General features: G+C 40.5%; 1 protein-coding gene across 5 annotated transcripts; it reads right to left on the reverse strand.

The window, feature by feature from the left end:
• Positions 1–1,101: 1,101 nt before the first annotated feature.
• Positions 1,102–12,772, reverse strand: salm (spalt major). 5 transcript variants are annotated; one of them, XM_032437650.2, is made up of 4 exons: positions 12,027–12,772; positions 2,808–6,901; positions 2,624–2,685; positions 1,102–2,317 (listed from the first exon to the last, which is right to left on the reverse strand). In XM_032437650.2, exons 1-4 carry the CDS (start codon positions 12,142–12,144, stop codon positions 2,314–2,316), a joined length of 4,278 nt encoding a protein of 1,425 aa, XP_032293541.1. In that variant the 5' UTR covers positions 12,145–12,772; the 3' UTR covers positions 1,102–2,313. The 5 variants fall into 5 exon arrangements, with proteins under 5 accessions (XP_032293541.1, XP_032293539.1, XP_032293540.1 ...); XM_032437648.2 differs by having other exon boundaries at positions 2,620–2,685; XM_032437649.2 differs by having other exon boundaries at positions 2,624–2,700; positions 12,027–12,771.
• Positions 12,773–13,063: the final 291 nt, after the last annotated feature.

Below are 13,063 nucleotides of genomic sequence, written 5' to 3' on the forward strand. Positions count from 1 at the left end.
ACTCACTCTCAGTCTCCTTTACACCTGAAAACGTAAAGTGCATTAAAAAGAAAATAAGTCATACTGCGAAGTTGCGACTTATTAAGATTGTTGTACTCATCACCAACGAGATATTAAATGCAACCCGTCAAAATATCAGTTAATTATTTCACTACAAAAACGGTTAGTCTGGCATCCAAGACGTGCTCGAATGCGCACACAAATAAGCAGCGGGTGTTCGTCTTGAAAAATATGACATACCGTCAACGAGAAATTTACTAACGACTAAAATGCAAGCGGGACAAATCAGGTGGCCGGATAGTCATTGGCATTGAAACACAAAAAAAAAAGATATAAAAAAATGAAAGGGAAATAAATTAATTTGTGACAAAAACTAAAGAGAATATAAAATGTAGGCAGCAAATATTTGTTGAACTCGGCTTTGACTCTAGATCCAGTCCCCAAGTCTGAGCCACTCAGTTTTCAGCTGTTGCTGGCTATCAATATTCCGTTTCGATTTCGAATTAAAAGATTATGACGATAATAAACTTGACTAATCATTTTTATTACAATATCTAAACATTCACGGACCATTATTGGAGGTCCATGGCCTTTTACTACGAAAATGAACGCTTATTTTTTTCCCAGAACATCCGCCCCGATCTCGATAAGCGCCGTAGAAGTCAACATACAGGTATAAAACGCTGCTGAACTGGGCAAAATAAAAACACAAGTTTGTTTATTAATTTTTATAACTTAAATACATAATTTTTCTTTGTATACTTTTTATTTGTATTTCGTTTGCTTTGTTTTTTTTTTGTGTTTTTTTGTTTTTTTTTTTTTTTTTCATTTTGTATTTCGTTCCATGGGTAATAAATTATGAGACTATGCTTACAAACAGATTGAGATACATTTGTATCTTTATGATTTATGGGTTTATCGTAATTTAAGCCTGTTATCAAGTTTACTTACATACCAAGTAAATGAATAAAATGGATTTTCGAAATAATTAGATTCGAACTTTTTATGCATATATTTATTAGTTTGACAATCGCCGTATATTGTTTTATCAACTAAATTAACTATGAATGTTAAATAAAAAGTTTTTATGCATTTATTATGTTTGTTTTTCTTGTTTTTTTTTTTTTTCATATTTAACATTATTTGCCAGTTGTTATAAGTGATATGGAAAGCAATTTACATCAACTTGGCTTTGGCTGGTTATCCAGTTGGCCAACAATTTTACATTTAGTATCACAATTTATGTTTTTTTTTTTATTTATATATTCTTTTATATTTTTTTTTCTTTTCAAGATTAACCGAAGCAAAGCAAATTAATTTTGAATTAGGTCTACCTGGATTTATTGCGTGTAAGTACAAAAGATACAAAATTAAAATTTAAATTACGAACGTAGGAGAAAAAGGCAGACTAAATGTATATCGTGTCATATTATTATTGCACATTTTAAATATAGTTTGTAATATTTGTGGACTAAGGTATCATATACATTATGCAAATGTATATACTCTATATATGATTTATATATTATTTAGTTTAAGATTAACATTACCTTAAATGTACTTTAAATTCGAATTTTGATTTTCCTACGCCTTCAATTTCAGCTGTTGTCAACTTCAATTTCCATTTTTTTTCGTCTGATTCTGATTTTTTGTGGCGAATATCATACTATACATTAGGGTGTCAGCCTGAAACGCAATCAGTCTCATTTCAAAGCAATCCAGCGGCATTTCTAGGGCCTGTTTTAGACTGGAACATTGCTTTTGATGCATCTTTGGATACGTTTCATGCCAGTTTAGTTTTGTGTTGCTGTTTTCAATGATTTCTTTAGCTTTTGGATCATAAAAAATTGTTTATGAAAGAAATCATTGGAGAAATCATGAAAAGAAATCACAGGCGAGCAGGCATTGCCTGTCTTAATTTCTGCCCCGGGTTTATTGTTAGCAACTTAAAAAAAGAATCAAATATTTTTGTGGGCAACAATTTATAAAAACAATTTTTTTTGTATACGCGTATGTGCAAAGCTGTTTTTATGGGGCTTCGTACATTTTCTCTTGAACTACCTTGTGAGGATTTCAGAGCAGTTTTCGGTTCTCTTTGCTTCCTTCTTGCATTTAGTGTTCACTTATTTCAGCGTTCACACTCTGCAGTCGTCTTTGCTTATCCACTCTTTGCCTTAACCCGCACTTCACAACACAGCATGAGATCATATTGTTGCGAGAGTCTATTGTCACGGCCAATGGCTAATATTTGGATTGTTCTTGATCGTACTATCGATAACTAATTAACTTATTCACGATCATCGCTCCACTCATTCATCTATAAATAAAAGGATCAAACAAAACAAGCACTTTATTAATATAGCTGATAATTGCAGTTAAATAGGAGCTTGGTTGTGTTAAGCTTTTTATACTTGAAGTGTTTAAATTTAATGTAAAAAGTTCAATAATTGGGCACAGAAAGTTCTGAATTACAGAAAATATTTGTAGGATAGGAAAGTATTTATGTCTGATTGGCAACTAAAACAAAACTTTTTTTACATAATCTAGCTGTCGACTGGTCAGATTTTGAAAATAATGTTTGTTCTGAGTTTTGGTTTGGTGTGATTTTGGAAGACTTACATACTTTACAGCACGATTTCTGAAGGTCTCTTGCTCCATGTCGCGAATTTTGTGTGTCAGCATATGCTGCTTGAGGTTACCCTGCAACAGAATTAAGAAGAGAGAGCAGAAAGAAGGCGTTAGGGTTTCATCTAAGCATTTAATACAATACTACATATATTCCCACAAATATTCTCTCCTATACATACCTTAGTTGTAAAGCCGCGATCGCAGATGTTGCACTTAAAGGGCCGCTCTTTGGTGTGGCTCCTGTAGTGAATCTCAAGCGCCGAATGACAGGGGAATGTCTTGTAACAGATGCCGCACGTGGTGCTGCCACGCACCCCACTTAGTGCCAACGGATTAAATGGTGCCGCTGGCATCACGGATTGCGCTATTTGGTTCATGGCATTGCACATATTTTGTGTGGTGGCTGGCGGAAATATTGGTAGATTGGGGAACATGCCGAAGGGCGGTCGCGCAGAAATCAACGGATTGGGCTGGGCTGGCGGACCGACTGACGATTCGCCGGACCGAGGTGGAGGCTGTGGAGATTCCTGACGCTGGGCAGCGGCAGCTGCGGCGGCTGCAGCCGCCGCTTTCTGTTGAACTTCCTGCGCCTCGCGACGGAGGTGTTCCTGATGTTGGTGCAGTGCGGCCGCATGTTGCTGCATCTGATGATGATGATGCTGCGCGGCTGCTGCGGCGGCCACAGCCGCTTGTTGCTGCATAAGATGCTGATGCTGCTGCTGCAAATGATGCTGCAGACCAGGAGGAAGGCAATCAATGCCCACTGAGGGTGGCAACTGCGAAGAAAGCAGCGCAGCGGGACCATTGGGACTACGCACCGATGGCTGCTGACTGAGCGGGCTAATGGTCTTCTCCTTACGCTCAATAGTTGGCGGTAGCGGTGAGCGCGAGCTTGAGGAGGCCAGCGGCGGAGGAAGAGCGCGTGGTGTCAAGTCGAGAGCACCCTGTGAAGTCTCTGACACGGAGCGAACGGGTGAGCAGCTGGGCTTGGGCTGCGAGCTTGGGCTAGTTGGCGCCGAGGGTGACGCCGAAGCGGAACCAATCGAATTGGGATTGCTGGCGGCAGAGTGCGGTCGCTGATGACTGTTAATGTTGACTACCCCAGTTGGATCAATACGCAGCTTCTGCTCAAACAGGAGCGACTTGAAATCATCACTAGAACGCGGTCGCTCGTCGCCCGCAGGATCGTTACTATTTGACAAATGCTCCGAGGAGATATCATCGAAGTCATCTCCATCGCCACAGTCCATATTATCATCCAGGTCACCCTGCGATGACTCCGAGCCCAAAGTGCCATTGTGTGGACCACCGGGCATGCCAGAAGCTCCAGGCGGACCACCAGCACCGCCGCCAGGCATGGCACCAAAGTGAAAGGCAGCCGCTGCGAAAGGATTCATAAAGTGGCCAGGCATCATTGATGGCGGCGGATCGCGTATTTCAGCGGCCTGTATTTGCTCGGGTGTCAGGTCGGTTGGCTCCCCCGTGTGCAGACGTATGTGCTGCTGCAGCACAAGTGCATTTGAGTACTTCTTGTGGCAAACCGGACACTGATGAAAGTTACGCATGGGCGGTCGAATCTTGTGCACAGCCATGTGGGTTTTCAGATTGCCTTTGGTCGTGAAGGCTCGGCCACAAATTCGACACTTAAAAGGTCGCTCGCCCGTGTGAGTACGGTAGTGCATTTGGAGAGCGCTCTTACAGGAGAGGACGCGATCGCAGACAACGCATTGATTTGGATCGCTGATCTTCTTGTTCTTCATAAGCTCTTTGAGCTTCATTGTCTCCGAGGTGTTCGACACCTCAATAAAATTCTCCCACGAGTTGTCATTGCTATGAGGACGCGGCAGCAAGGCAGCCATCTCATGTTTGATTGGATTGAAGAAGGGTGAACGCGGAATGTGAGCATGCGCATGGCCAGCGGGCGAGCGTATGGGCGAATGGTCGTCCGTCTTTGAAGTGAAATTAAGGGGGAAGCGCTCCGCAAAGAAGTCTTCTCGTTGGGGCATCGTGGGCGGGAGTTGTCCAGGAGTCGGCAACTGATCCAGATGGGTCTGCGATCCAGGTGAGCACTGCGCGTGCATGATTGCTGGTGGTTGGATGGGCTGCACCACAGGCGGATAGGCGGGCATGACACTGGAGTGGGAGTGAACGTGGTGATTTTGCCGCTGCATGAGTGGTGGCGTATGAGGCACTGTTGAGGATGAGGGCGTAGGCGTACGCCGGTTAGGCGCCTCCGGCTTTTGCATACCCTCCTGCAAATGCATCTGATCTTCATCGATACGCTCCTCCTTAATCCGCACCTCAAGCGGCAGTGGCTCCATTTCGGCGCTTTCAGCTGTCGCTGCTTCCATCGTGTGCTCCGTCTTTTCCTCTTCCATTAGCTCTGATTTAACAGGCAATCTAGCCGCTATGTTGTCTTCCTCCTCGTGGGGAGAGCTGGGACCCGAAGACTTGCGCAAATCCGTGGGCATGTCCTGACTTTGATCGTGCGTGTGCTTCAGTGCCGCACCCAGCCCCGGCATCTGGGGGAAAAACGGATGCGGCAAGCCGGCGGTACTGCCTGCAGTAGCACCAAGTGACTTAAGCAGCTCCATAGGTGGCCGGTATATGCCCGGCAGTCCAGGGAATGCTGGACTCGAGGCAAAGGACATCGACGGCTGCATCTGTGTTAGTGTGGACGTTGATGGCGGCGGCAGACCAGTCGCTGGGGCTGGTGACTGCGTTGGAGAACTGTCGGGAGACATTTGATCCAGCAGCGGTGGATGAAACTTGTCCATGTGCTCTGGTATAGGCGTTGCATTCATGGGCACATGCGGGAACTTTTGTGCATGCCTCTGAAAATGCACCTTAAGGTTGCCTTTAGTGGTAAATCGGCTCCCACAGACGTTACATTTAAAGGGTCGCTCACCCGTATGGGACCGTATATGAATTTGTAGTGCAGAGTCGGAGCCAAATACCTTTCCGCAGTACCTGCAGCGGTGTTTAAAGAAGGGCTCATTGCGACCCTTACCGTCGCTGGACTTGTCACCAAAGGCAAAATCATCGGCCATGTTATTGGCCAAGATCCCTTGGGAGGCAGAATCGAGCACCTCCTGGGTGCGCTTTTGCAGCAAATCTAAGGAATTAGGCTCTGGTAAATCGTCATGATTGGTAATGATGCTAGACGACAAATCTGCACCAAAGGGCAGCGGCATATTCTCCATCTCTTTAAGCTTATTCAGGGCGTCCTGTGAGCTCTCCTGCTCACCGAAAATCTTAGCACTTGCGCCGGACGACTTGGCACTGGCATCTTCTTCGCGTTTGCGCTTTAGCGACGAAGTCGACAGCGATGTGGCGGCTGGTGAGATGGATCTGGAGCGTTCGCGTAAAGGCACACCCGCATTTATAAGATGCTGACGCGCCTTGGACTCGGCCATGCGTGCCTCGGCCTTTTGTCGCAGCTCCATGTCTGCGATGCGCTCCTCCTCTTCGTAGGTATCCGTTTCGCCATCCTCGCGCTCCTCCGGCTCGAGTTCCTCGTCGGCTTCGTCCTCGTTTTGCTTAACCTGGTTAAGAGCCAGCTGCGATTGTAATTGCTGTATAAGCTGAATCTGGAAAAGCTGCTGCTGTTGCAAATTGAAGAGCGTCTGCTGCAAGAAGGCCAGCTGCTTCATGGCTGCCTCATTGTCCGTTCCAGATGCCCCATTCGCAATTGTCTTAGCCGCAAACTGTGCAATGGCCATCTGCATGTTTTGTATGGCTTCCAGGGTGACAGGTGTGGCGCCAAATTGCTGTGCTGCTGCGCCAGCAATCACAGCATTGGTAGCTGGTGGCGTAGTCGAATTCTTGCCACGCGGCGTTCCCTCATCCTGCATTTCAACATCCACGTCCAATTCCTTTTTAGGGGATTTAGCCTGTGAAGTCGCCTCCCCCATTGACGAAGTCGCGGCTGTCGGTGAATTCGGCATAGAAGCGTTCAAATTCGCATTCTGCTCGACCTCGTGCTCGACTGGTGGCTTTGTCATGACCAATTTGTTATTGTTGTTGTTATTATGATTGTGATCCGCGTTTGTCTCATCGGCATTATTTTCTATTTCTTTACCAATCTCTGATTCGGACTGGGCACTCACTTCTGGTACCAATTCCTGTTCGGACACTTGTTCTGGCTCCCTTTCGTCCTCGCTGTGCTGCTGCGGACTGCGGCTGGGACACGGGCTGTTGCCAGCGCTGGCGCTAGCCGTTGCGGTTGTCAGAGGCGAGCAGGCGCCATTATCTTCCTGATCACTTGCTATGTCTGCCAAAAAACAATATAGAAAACAAAATTAAAACCCTAGAAATTAAAGTCTGAGATTTACTTAATGTCATTAAACTCTAAAAAATTGTTGACAGCTTAAAGCGACATCCTATTAACAAGCGACAAATTACAATGCAAATAATTTACAAATACATACGCTGTCCAGTGCAGGCAGAAGGAGGTACTTGAAATATAGGAACCATGTAGCGTTGCAGCTGACGTTGTCTAAACCGTCCAGTTCGTGGCGTATGTGCTAATATGTTTGTTTTTTTATTTTTTAATGGAAGTTTCTGTTTTGTATTCGTATTGAATTGATTGTTATGTCAATTCAACTAATATGTCCCTTTCGATTTATATTTAATCTATAAACCAAATTTCGAAGACGCTTGCTCCAATGTGCACACTTGACAATGACAACAACAATAACTTGTTGTGTCTGACTATGGCACCACCAAAATAGAGAACGCACTGTCTGGAGCTAACTGCTGCCTGGCCTGGCTTGGCCTGGTACCGGTAAGACTCCCGCATACCCCGCTGCTGTTGACCACTGCCTTGTCGCATATATGACTTAATCGGTGGCAATTGTTCATTGCAATGCGGCTATGTTGCTACCGTAGTGGAAGTTGCTGCTGCTGTGTTATGCTGCTGTCGAAGCAGGTAATGCAATTGCATTTCTTGTGTTAGCCTTAACCAGTTAGCCCACTACCCCCTTGTCAATACACTGTTTGTTCGAAACCCAATTAGCAATTGTTGATTAGCTGATTCTCACCTGATGCCCGCGCAACAAAAAACTATAACAGCTGACATTTGTTGGATCGACGGAAAGTGTCCACAACATGTCCACAAACTGTACGAAAGGCAGGTAAACAAATGTTACCTATATAGAATATAAAAAATGACCAAATTGGTTCGCATGCGCAGAGACCATAAAGCATAATTTATGATAAGCAGGGCCAGCAAACGAGATAAATCTCCATCCGTAGCCCACTTGCCTTGCTGATCGGCAAAGATACACTCGCCAGTATAATAAAGCATATTTCTGCACAAATCAAAACGAGTCAAGCGAGTTTTATACATAAAGTATACAAATACAGAACCGCGGATAGAGCGTCAGACAACAGGCTCTTGATACTTTAGGCAGCTACGTTTTGGCTGCGTATCGGAGCCATTTGCATATCGATCGCATTAATATAATAATTATTTTTAAAACGAATATTACGACGAGACCTCAACGTTGTTCCTCATTTGGAAATTTGTATTTGTATTTGTATTTGTATTTGTATTTGTTTGTATTTGATTTGCCGCCTGTCGAATGCAACGTGCACATTTCGATATTCGATTGTCGACTCTTGTTAACTTGCTGAATAAGATTTTTAATTTTTAGCGGGTTCAACGAAAATTGTGAACAAAATTATAATAATTATAACTGATAAGTGAATGTTATTTTAATTAATTAAAATTAAGTATAATGGGCGCCATAAAATTTGAGTCGGTCGCTTTGTTGGCATGACAACCGGCCATAAAAAGTAACAGCAATTCGAATTATGATGCCCATAAAATTGTCAAGCAATCGAACATTGCTAAGTCATTTTGCGATTGGTAATAAATTTGCTAAATTTACAATAAGAATAAACACATCTTGTTTATTGTCTTGGTCAAAACAACAAATCACAAACTGAGAGCTGCGGCGTCCCTCTTATCATTCAGTTCCTAGTTTCCAGTTCCTAGCAAATGCATCCTTTACCTTTTGATTGAAACTCTTCTGTCTTGTTTTTCTTTTATAATGCTTCGATATTTTTGTTTGCTTCAATTTATTTGTACATGTGTATATAAAAATATGCAAGAGCGCCCAAACAGATCAGAAAGGCCTGAAAATATGTGTATGTATAACGATTGATTGTAATTCGCAAAATATTGTCTTGAAATGCTAGCTGAAAACAATATCAAATTGTGGACAGAATATTATTTATCCTATTCAGAACAAGTGCAGACAAAGTCAACTCAAAATAAATGATATAAATTGAATTGAGTTTTAAAATCTCCTAGGCTTCAAGATGGTGTGTGTCAGTAATCTGATATAAAATACAATTATATAAGCAAGAATATAAGTTTCTAGTAAACAATATACCTAAAATGCCATAATTTGCGGAATTTAAGATTATCTCAAACATGAAATATTGAGAAATTTCTTCGGCCAATGTTAAATTATGTCTACTTAGCATTTAAATTGTCATTGTCAGCCGCATGCACATCAAATATGTCAAATGTTTGGCTACAAAATTCTTTTTTAGCTCTTATATATCTTGGCTTACTAAATAGTGAAACCTATTAGATCTCATTAGTCTCATTGATAAATCACATATTAGTTATGTCAGCTAGAAGTAAAAAATCATGCTAAGCCTAAGATTAATGAACACTTTTTACGAAAAGAGTTGTCGATATATGCACTATTTAATAAAATGACGTGTAATACCTATCAAAAAATGACGTTCAGCTTGCACAAGTCATTTTTTGTTATTATTTTTAGAATTTTTGGTGCATACATTTGACTCTGGTCACCTATCGATGGCGCACAACGAGCGTTTCAATTATCCCATCATCATATTCAGAATGGAAATCAGCCGGGAATAGATGGGGGTCTAACAACGAGCGAACAAGTCAATGATTTTCCATTTTTGTCAAGGCAAAAAATGTTGTGCAGCCATGTAGAAAATGCAAAACAACTATAATAACAACACAACAACAGGGCAGCCACAGAACGGACATGTCGCATAATTTTATAATATCCAAGTCCATTGTCGATTCCATTTTCGATATAGATTTCACGGGTTTCGCATAAATTGACACTCGGGCCAAATTGAATTTCATGTATATGAATTTCAAGCATACATAAGTAAAGTAAATGAAGAAAAAAGAAAAACAAAATCGAGACACAAAGTATCAGGGCAGAAATTAATGCAACAAAGTTTGCCTACGGCACTTAAAGCTACGCAAATTGAAAATATCAGAAGCTACACAGACGAATACAAAAAGTCGCATAAATAAAAATAATTAAATAATTAATGTCATTAAGTTTTGCACATTGACTTCTCCGTTCGTGCTAACAAAACAACAACAACAAATATCAACGAAATTCATATGCACAGCTAGTACATATGTCTATGCATACATATATATATATATATATATATATATAAATCCATATAAACCATATGGAAATTAGCTCAAATGTTAGTCTCTTTTCTGATATCTTAAAATCTGCTTCTGATTTCAATTTTTTTATATTTCTCCAATTTATGATCCCTTCACTAATGAGTGTACATTTATTAATGCACAGTAGCAACAAACAAGAGCACAACTTTCGGAAATGCTTCAGCTTTACGTAAACCAAATACGCGTAAAATAATTGATAAATCTCAAAGATAATAATTTACATGCTGCGGTTTTTCTTTTTTTCAAAATAATAGGCAACAACTTGCAAATATAGAAATTTGGATTTATGTTTATTGAAAAACAAAGTTGATTAAACGTTTCTGGAGAAAACTCAATGGTTTCTTAATCAAATATATATTGAGAATATAAACAATAAGTAAAACAGAAATATATCAGGAATCAGCTTATAACCTTATCCAAATATGAAAAGGAAATAATTCAAATAATTTATTAGCAAGCAGCTTTTCTTTCAATATCTCGTTTAAATTATCATAATGGTATATTATATAACTTAGAGTAGAAAGTCGACATACTAGTATCACAAAAAAAGAATTTACGTCTGAGTTTGAAATGAACAACAATTAACTGAGCCAGTTTCTGCTAATTAACAAATTTATCATTTTCGTCCAAGCAAACAGACAAAAGGAAATTATGTTATATAAATGTAGCTCTAGTTTTGATTTGGGCCTCCGTAAACCAGATTTTCTTTTAGCGAGGGTCGCCAATCAAAATGTTAGTCAGAGGAGAAAAACTGTGCTAGACGCTTAAAAAATATCTTCAAAATTAATAAATATAAGTATTTCGATTTAATTTATGCGCCAGTCTGCATCAGTTTTCTTATGAATTATATATAACATTTTGAGGCTACAGTTTTTAATTTGTATTTCCAGTTTTTGGAACCGATAAAAGTTTTAAGTGCCTGAAAGCCTTTTTTTGTCACCATATTGTTCGCTTTGCCTCCGTCACATTTCTCTCACATGCACTCTCTCTCTCTCTCTCTCTCGCTATTTCTCTATCTCTTTCTCACTCTCCGCTCTCTTTTCGTCTCTATCTTGAATTTTCCTCATTTCCCCGTGCTTTATTTGTTCTTGGATTGTATTTGTCATGATTATTCAAAAATACCCCTTTACTACCTCTGCTCGTTTTTATGACAAATCAAGTATCGATTTAAATACAACGATTTGATGTCGCTCCTCGCTATGATTTAGGTGTACACATATATAAATGCACATATTTACTTATACCAGTGTACGTCATAAGACACAAAAATGATTTCAGAGCAATTTGGGGGCCTTTTAAAGACTTAGTGCGTTTGCTTTAATTGTTTCGAAAGCCTCGCCATTTACATACGTCAGAAACGAATCCAATCGAAACGCATTCACACAGTTCGCCTTGACTATGGCTTGGACCCAAATTATTACCATACTAATGTAGTATTTGTAGTATGATTTAATATGTTTTTAATTTTTTTACGAGCTAACGAATATTTTTGTTTACGTCCAATAGTTATTATGGTATTATAAACATTTTTCGTGTAAAACACCAATAATTAATTTTATAACCTATGTGTTATTTTCACAGCTTGTTAGATAATGTGATTTTGGCTCATTCAAAAAGCCAATAATTAAATTGATGAATTCACTAATTTTATTGCAACTATAGGGAATCAAAACTCCCATTTAAAAATAAAACCCCAGGCAATGTGTGATTTAAGTTTGCTTGAATAGGAATGCAACACACAAAATTTGGAAAGGCAAAGAAAAAATATAGAATTGAACTCTAAGTTATTGGCTACGATCTAAAATAGCAAACACACCTTTAATTATGTTGCCTCAGCTAATCGAATTGAAATTCGCAAAATTTGTAGCTTTCATTATGGACTGCACTTTCACGCCAGCTTTGGGTAACTCACCTTTCTCTGCGCTTCTGGCGCGATCCTTCAGCTGTTTGACAATGCCATATTTAACGGTACCAAACTGTATCATTTTATTTATGGTCTCCTGGTGATTATCCTTGAAGTCACTACGCATTGCACACAAAACGATTGGCAAGTGATTTTTATCAAGAATAAAGAATTTTCGTTTTGTTCTATTCTATGTTGTTGTTGTTGTTGTTGTTGTTGTTTTTTCTTCTCTTTTAGCACAAACCGAACACTAATTAGATTTAGATGCGTTTATTACTAGGGAATGAAGAAAATCTGTGTTCGGTTTTGTTTTCGGCGCCACTTGGCCAAAGAAAATTAAACAATGTCATGTGCTCAGAGCTCGACCCATGGTCCCTTTCCTTGTTGCACTGTGCAAAAAAGTTATTAGCCGTAAAGCCTTGTCTCGGGTCAGTAAATTGATCGCTTCAATTGTATGCGCGAGTGTGTTTTTCCGTCGGCTTTGCAACGCTTATCGATAACAACTGACTTTATCTTTCATTTTAAATTCAAACTCATCACATTGATCATGTACATATATGTAACGACAGGGCTTTTAAGATATATTGTTATGGACACTGTCACCATCTGATTGGAATTTTGAAATTGTACGCGCACTCGCTAAAAATTTGTGCAGAAACGGGAATAATAGTCGGTGTTAACTCAGTGGCGGAATCGCTGCTCTCTCTGCGGCACGAACGTTCAGCACGCGCGTCAAAATAACACTGACACAAAACACAAACAATATCTTTGAGATATTTTCAGGCACACATACATGCGCACAGCTACACGAACGCAGTCCGCAGTCGTCGTTTCTGCTGCTGCTGTTGCTTCGGGCTGCGACGACGACACGACCGGTTTACTATCAATATTTTTACATGCGCTCTACCTATGTATGTTGAATGTGTTTGTGTGTGTGTGTGCAACATTTTTATTATGCTGCCACCAACAGCAACAACAACATGGGCAACTGGCTTATCCTGACATTCATTCAACCTACCCACCTTAAGCACACACACACACACTCA

Source organism: Drosophila virilis, chromosome 4 (genome assembly GCF_030788295.1).
Source record: "Drosophila virilis strain 15010-1051.87 chromosome 4, Dvir_AGI_RSII-ME, whole genome shotgun sequence".
Lineage (NCBI taxonomy): Eukaryota > Metazoa > Arthropoda > Insecta > Diptera > Drosophilidae > Drosophila > Drosophila virilis.